The following is a 6,690-nucleotide window of genomic DNA, read 5'->3' on the forward strand; positions in this document are numbered from 1 at the left end:
GACTTTAACAGAGTCAGAGGACTCTTTGTTGTCGCTCCCTGTGTGTCATGGTCTTAGTTCTTTCATTTCTTTTGTGTAGGATCTTTATTCCACTTTCCTCCTGAACGGCTACCAGAATCTGGATGACCTCAAAGACCTGAAGGAATGTCATCTCGTTGAACTTAACATCACAGACTCGGAGCTGCGAGCAAAGATCTTGTCTGCCGCACATCAGAGTTATGACAATATGGACGGTAAGACAGTCTTACTTCTGCCTTGCTGAGGGCCTCTGGACAGGAAGGAGAGCAACTTTGGGCACCATATCTGAGGAAGGATGTGCTGGCTCTGGAGAGGGTCCAGAGGAGGTTTACGAGAATGATCCCAGGAATGTGTGGGTTAACATATGGTGAGCGTTTGTCGGCACTGGGCCTGTACTCGCTGGAGTTTAGAAGGATGAGGGAGGGGGATCTCATTGAAACTTACTGAATAATAAAAGGCCTGGATAGATTGGATGCGGAGAGGATGTTTCCACTGGTGGGAGAGTCTACGACCAGAGGTCACAGGCTCAGACTGAAAGGACGTTAGTTTAGGAAGGAGATGGGAGGAATTTATTTAATCAGAGGGTGATGAATCTGTGGGACTCATTGCCATTGAAGGCTGTGGAGGCCAAGTCAATGGATATTTTCAAGGTAAAGATTGATAGATTATTGATTAGTATGGGTGTCAGGGGTTATGGGGAGAAGGCAGGAGAATGGGGTTAAGAGGGGAATGGCAGAGATTCAAGATTCAAGATTCAAGTTTCAAGAGAGTTTATTGTCATGTGTCCCAGATAGGACAATTAAATTCTCGCTTTGCTTCAGCACAACAGAATATTGTAGGCATAAATAAATACAGAACAGATCAGTGTGTCCATATACCATTGAATATATATATTTACACACACATAAATAACCAGATAGAATGCAATAGGTTATTAAAGTTCAGATTTTTGTTTGAGTTGAGTTTAATAGCCTCATGGCTGTGGGGAAGTAGCTATTCCTGAACCTGGATGTTACAAATTTCAGGCTCCTGTACCTTCTACCTGAAGGCAGCGGGGAGATGAGTGTGTGGCCAGGATGGTGTGGGTCCTTAATGATGCTGCCAGCCTTTATGAGGCAGCGACTGTGGTGGATCCCCTCGATGGTAGGGAGGTCAGAGCCGATGATGGACTGGGCAGTGTTTACAACTTTTTGCAGTCTTGCGGATTGAATGGCAGAGTAGACTTGATGGGCCGAATGGCCTAATTCTTCTCCTATCACATGAATTTATGAACTTATTAGAGTGCAGCTTTAGACACTAACCGGTGCTGATATTAGATGACATGGCAGAGATAGAGTACTGAAGGTATTGTGAATAATAGAAGGTATTAATGGGAAGACAATGGGCGACACGGTGGCGCAGCGGTAGAGTTGTTGCAACACAGCACCAGAGAACCAGGTTCGATCCTAACCTCAGGTGCTGCCTTTGTGGAGTTTGCACGTTCTCCCCAGGACCTACGAAGAAAGACTGGATAGACTCGGCTTGTACTCACTAGAATTTAGAAGATTGAGGGGGGATCTTATAGAAACTTACAAAATTCTTAAGGGGTTGGACAGGCTAGATGCAGGAAGATTGTTCCCGATGTTGGGGAAGTCCAGAACAAGAGGTCACAGTTTAAGGATAAGAGAGAAATCCTTTAGGACCGAGATGAGAAAAACATTTTTCACACAGAGAGTGGTGAATCTCTGGAATTCTATGCCACAGAAGGTAGTTGAGGCCAGTTCATTGGCTATATTTAAGAGGGAGTTAGATGTGGCCCTTGTGGCTAAAGGGATCAGGGGGTATGGAGAGAAGGCAGGTACAGGATACTGAGTTGGATGATCAGCCATGATCATATTGAATGGCGGTGCAGGCTCGAAGGGCCGAATGGCCTCTACTCCTGCACCTATTGTCTATGTTTCTATGTTTCTTCCACATCCTAAAGATGTGCGGGTATGTAGATGAATTGGCCTCTGTGAGTCACCCTGAGTGTGAGGGAATGGATTAAAGGAGAACTAGTGTGATCGGGCGATTGATGGTCAGCGTGGAATCAGTGGGGCATGTTTCCATGTTGTATCTTTCAATCAATCGATCCATCGATCGATCAATCGATCAATCTTGCAGTAACTCAGTGGGCCAGGCAGCATCCGAGTTGCGGGGTTGAAAATTACCTGTAGCGGGGCCTTACATCGCCCGGCGTGGCTTTACGGCCGCGGGACTTGCTAGCGCACGCCGGGGGCTCCAACACGAAGATCCAGAGTTGCGTGGTTGAAAATTACCCGGAGCGCGGCCTTGCATCACCCGGCGCAGCTTTAATGGCCGCGGGACACTTACCATCGCCCGCCGGGGGCTTTGACTCTGACATCGGGAGGAGAACGAGGAGTGCAGGGGAGAGATAAGACTTTGCCTTCCATCACAGTGAGGAGGAGATTCACTGTGATGGATGTTTGTGTAATTGTGTTGTGTCTTGGTTCTTATTCTTGAGTGTATGACTGCAGAAACCAAATGTCGTTTGAAACTCAATGAGGTTCAAATGACAACAAATAAATTGTATCTCTGAAGAAATGGATCAAGGCCATAAGTGATAGGAGCAGAATTAGGCCATTCAACCCATCAAGTCTACTCTGCCATTCTATCATGGATGATCTATCTTTCCCTCCTAACCCCATTCTCCTGCCTTCTCCCCATAACCTCTGACACCCGTAAAGGTGATGTTTCGGGTCTCGATCTTTTTCCCAGGGTTGAATTATCAGATGCTAAAGGGCAGAGGTTTAAACTGAGAGGGCCTAGACCAAAGTGTCGCGACCCAAAACGCCACCTATTCCTTTTCTCCAGAGATGCTGCCTGACCCGCTGTGCTCCTCCAGCATTTTGTGTCTATCTTCCATGTAAACCAGCATCTGCAGTTCCTCCCTACACAATCAATGCTCCAGTTCAGTTGAAATGTTGCTGATGAACAGCTCACAGTGCTGGGAGGCCAACAAGCTATGGGCAGACTAAAGGGTGTCTTTAACCCAGTTGGTGGACTTCAAGCAGCACTTGATGTCCACCTCCAAGTGCTTCACACAAAGGGTGTATGGAACAAGGTGTCGGATGGAGGAGGTAGTTGAGGCACGGACTATCGCAACGTTTAAGTAGCAATTAGACAGGTGCAGGGATAGGACAGATTTGGAGGGATACGGGCCAAATGTAAGCTAGTGGGGTTCAATTTTGTATATTGCCGTGTGTACTGAGGTACAATGAAAAGCTTTTGGTGCGTGCTAACCAGTCAGCGGAAAGACAATACATGATTACAACCAAGCCATTTACAGTGTACAGATACATGATAAGGGAATAACGTTGGGTGCAAGGTAAAGTCAGTAAAGTCCGATCAAGGATAGTCCAAGGGTCACCAAAGAGGTAGATAGTAGTTCAGCTGGAAATGGGACATGTTGGTCGTTGTGGGCAAGTTGGGCTGAAGGACCCGTTTCCACGCTGTATGACTCTATGCTTGACTCAGAGGAGGGATAGACAATAGACAATAGGTGCAGGAGTAGGCCATTTGGCCCTTCGAGCCAGCACCGCCATTCAATGTGATCATGGCTGATCATCCTGCCTTCCCCCCATATCCCCTGACTCCGCTATCCCTAAGAGCTCTATCTAACTCTCTCTTGAAAGCATCCAGAGAACCGGCCTCCACCGCCCTCTGAGGCAGAGAATTCCACACACTCACAACTCTCTGTGTGAAAAACTATTACCACTATGATGAGGCTGGAGTGGAAACTCCCCTCTTTAATATAAAGTTGCATCCAAGATGCTTGTGATAACAAGTGCCTGTCAAATGTGACAGGATTTTTTCTGTGCACAGATCTCATTAAGGAAGGACTGCAGACTCTGCGGAAGTAGCTGACTGATAAGAGATACGTATCAGTTAGCGATAGAGATACGCTTGTACCTAACCCTACATCCTGTGTCCTTCAATCATCTCCCCTCATCACACAACACATCTAAAATCGAATGACACTGACAGTAAAATTTCCCATTACGAAGAGACAGGCGAATGAGTTGATCGTTTTTGATGATTTTTCAGCACATTGTGTTTTTTTTTTAAATACTTGAACCCTTCAGTTGAGTGGGAAGTGAATCTGTGGAACTCATTGCCACTGAGGGCCGTGGAGTGGAGGCCAAGTCAGCAGAGATTTTTTAGGCAGAGATAGACAAATTCTTGATTAGAGCGGGTGTCAAGGGTTATGGGGAGAAGGCAGGTAAATGGGATTAGGAGGCAGAGATCAGCCATGATTGAATGGCGTAGTAGACTCGATGGGCCGAATGGCCTAATTCTACTATTCCTTGTGAACCTTTGAGCATCCATCAGGCTACATCAGGCTATATTTAAGAGGGAGTTAGATGTGGCCCTTGTGGCTAAAGGGATCAGGGGGTATGGAGAGAAGGCAGGTACAGGATACTGAGTTGGATGATCAGCCATGATCATATTGAATGGCGGTGCAGGCTCGAAGAGCCGAATGGCCTACTCCTGCACCTATTTTCTTTGTATGTTTCTATGTAATGTGCATGTGGGTATTAGATCCAGGTGACTAACGAGAATGATATTTATGCATTATTTTCCGCTGTAGTCCTGAGTGAAGAGGAGGACAAAACTGTCCCAACAACTCAGAATGAAGACTTCAACCTGAAAAACGACCGATCCCAATTGCTGGAATGCCCCAGGGACTCCGGATATTATGCCACTTCGGAAATCTCAGACAATGGAAAAGACGACTTGGACTTGGTGAACTTGCCGGAAATGGTCGAGGATGTCTCTCTAACCAACTGATTGCTGTGGAGAGAAGCCAGTCACGAGATACATGTAGCATTTAATGGGAAGGGGTCGGTTACAGAGGGAGTTGGCAGGCTTCTGGTATTGGTATTCACTTCATTTAATATAAGGCAGTGTTTTGAATTACCCTGTAATCTCTCCCTAAAGCATGGAAACATGTCAAAACATTTGCAAAACTCTGTAATTCTCCTTCATCTGTTTCCGTTTGAGCTGGGACAATTTTGCTAATATATTTAAAGAGAAATCGATTGGATAATTGGGAACAATTACAGCATTTTCGGAAGAGAGCAAAGAATTTGTACATGCTGCTTACTTCAGCTGTTATGGGGTAAAAGAGACGGATTTTGGCTGCCCAACCCAAATCGTTTGATAATCCTTTGATCTTTTCTCTAGCTGCACCACTGATCTATGCTGTGCTAAGATCAGTTAATAATAAATTGGACTAATTGAACGTCCAAATGGGTCAAATGTTGGGAAAACTCAACAACTTTTCATTCAGTTTAGTTTATTGTCACGTGTACCGAGGTACAGTGAAAAGCTTTTTTGTTGCGAGCTGTCCAGTCAGCAGAAAGACTATACATCTTACAATCAAGCCGTCCACAGTGTACAGATACAGGATAAAGGGAATATGGTTTAGCGCAAGATAAAGTCTGATTGAAGATAGTCCGAGGGTCTCCAATGAGGTAGATGGGAGGTCAGGACCGCTCTCTAGTTGGTGGTAGGATGGTTCAGTTGCCTGATAACAGCTGGGAAGAAACTGTCCCTGAATCTGGAGGTGTGCGTTTTGACACTTCTGTATGGGAGAGGTGAGACTCATCCTTAATTCTGCTGGTTGCCTTGCCGAGGCAGTGTGAAGTGTCCCCAGTGCAACCAAGACTGTTTGTAGACAGTTCAAGTCTTGTTTCCCCTATGAGGAGGGAGAACTATGACTGGCGATAACAGGCGGGCCACATCATGAAGAACATGGATAGGTGACGTTCCAAGTTGGGACCCTAATTCAAACATCAGCCGAAACGTCACCTATCCAAGTTCTCATATTCTCATGACATGCTGCCTGACCCGCTGAGTTACTCCTGCAGTTATCCCTTTGTGTAAACCAGCATCTGCAGTTCCCTGTTCCCACAGCGAACAAAAGTGTTCAGAAAAAGGAGAATGGGGTTGAGAGGGAAAGATAGATCAGCCATGATTGAACGGCGGAATAGACCCGATGGGCCGAATGGCTCAACTCTGCTCCTGTGACATGAATTTTTTACGGAAGTACATCATTCGTTTCTCGATACGATACTATACTTTATTCATCCCCGGAGGGAAATCGATCTGCCAGCAGTCATAACACGCAACAAGGTTCACGGTGAAATTAAAATTCAATAAATAGTATTGTTATCTGGGATTGTGCTCGCTGAGTAGCAGGGAGACTGAGGACAAGTTAAAGGGCCTGTCCCACTTTCACGACCTAATTCACGACCTTTTTTACTCGTGGACATTTTTCATCAGGCTAGAAAAACACCCCGACCTACTTGATGCCACGAGTACCTACGACTAGCATCACGGCCCGCTACGACCTACATACGACCTCGTGACGACCATGCTGCGAGTATGAGTCAAGGGCGGCAGAGGTCACGAATTAGGTCGTGAAAGTGGGACGGGCCCTTTAGCGTGTAGAAGTAAAAGGGTTGCTATTTCACAAAGTCCTTAAGGAAACCAAGTGCTTCCCTAAAACATGGAGAGGTTATTTCAATCAAAGCCACCGAAGGAAACTTGGAGAATGTAGGATAAACTCCACATGGATTTGTAAAAGTTGGGAACACCTCCGGATGAGGAAGAGAGGAGATTGTTGGC

The 6,690-nt window shown here is 45.9% G+C and overlaps 1 protein-coding gene across 2 annotated transcripts in view; it reads left to right on the plus strand.

Moving 5' to 3' along the window:
* samsn1 (SAM domain, SH3 domain and nuclear localization signals 1) overlaps positions 1 to 5,462 on the plus strand; it is a 38,581-nt gene extending 33,119 nt beyond the window's left edge. For both annotated transcript variants that reach the window (XM_033032374.1, XM_033032375.1), the window contains exons 7-8: positions 80 to 233; positions 4,649 to 5,462. In XM_033032374.1, coding sequence (XP_032888265.1) covers positions 80 to 233; positions 4,649 to 4,848 — 354 coding nt within the window. In that variant the 3' untranslated portion in view covers positions 4,849 to 5,462. The remainder of the gene's footprint in view (positions 1 to 79; positions 234 to 4,648) is intronic.
* The last annotated feature ends 1,228 nt before the right edge of the window (positions 5,463 to 6,690 follow it).

The sequence above is a fragment of the Amblyraja radiata genome, chromosome 14, assembly GCF_010909765.2.
Source record: "Amblyraja radiata isolate CabotCenter1 chromosome 14, sAmbRad1.1.pri, whole genome shotgun sequence".
NCBI classification, from domain to species: Eukaryota; Metazoa; Chordata; class Chondrichthyes; order Rajiformes; family Rajidae; genus Amblyraja; species Amblyraja radiata.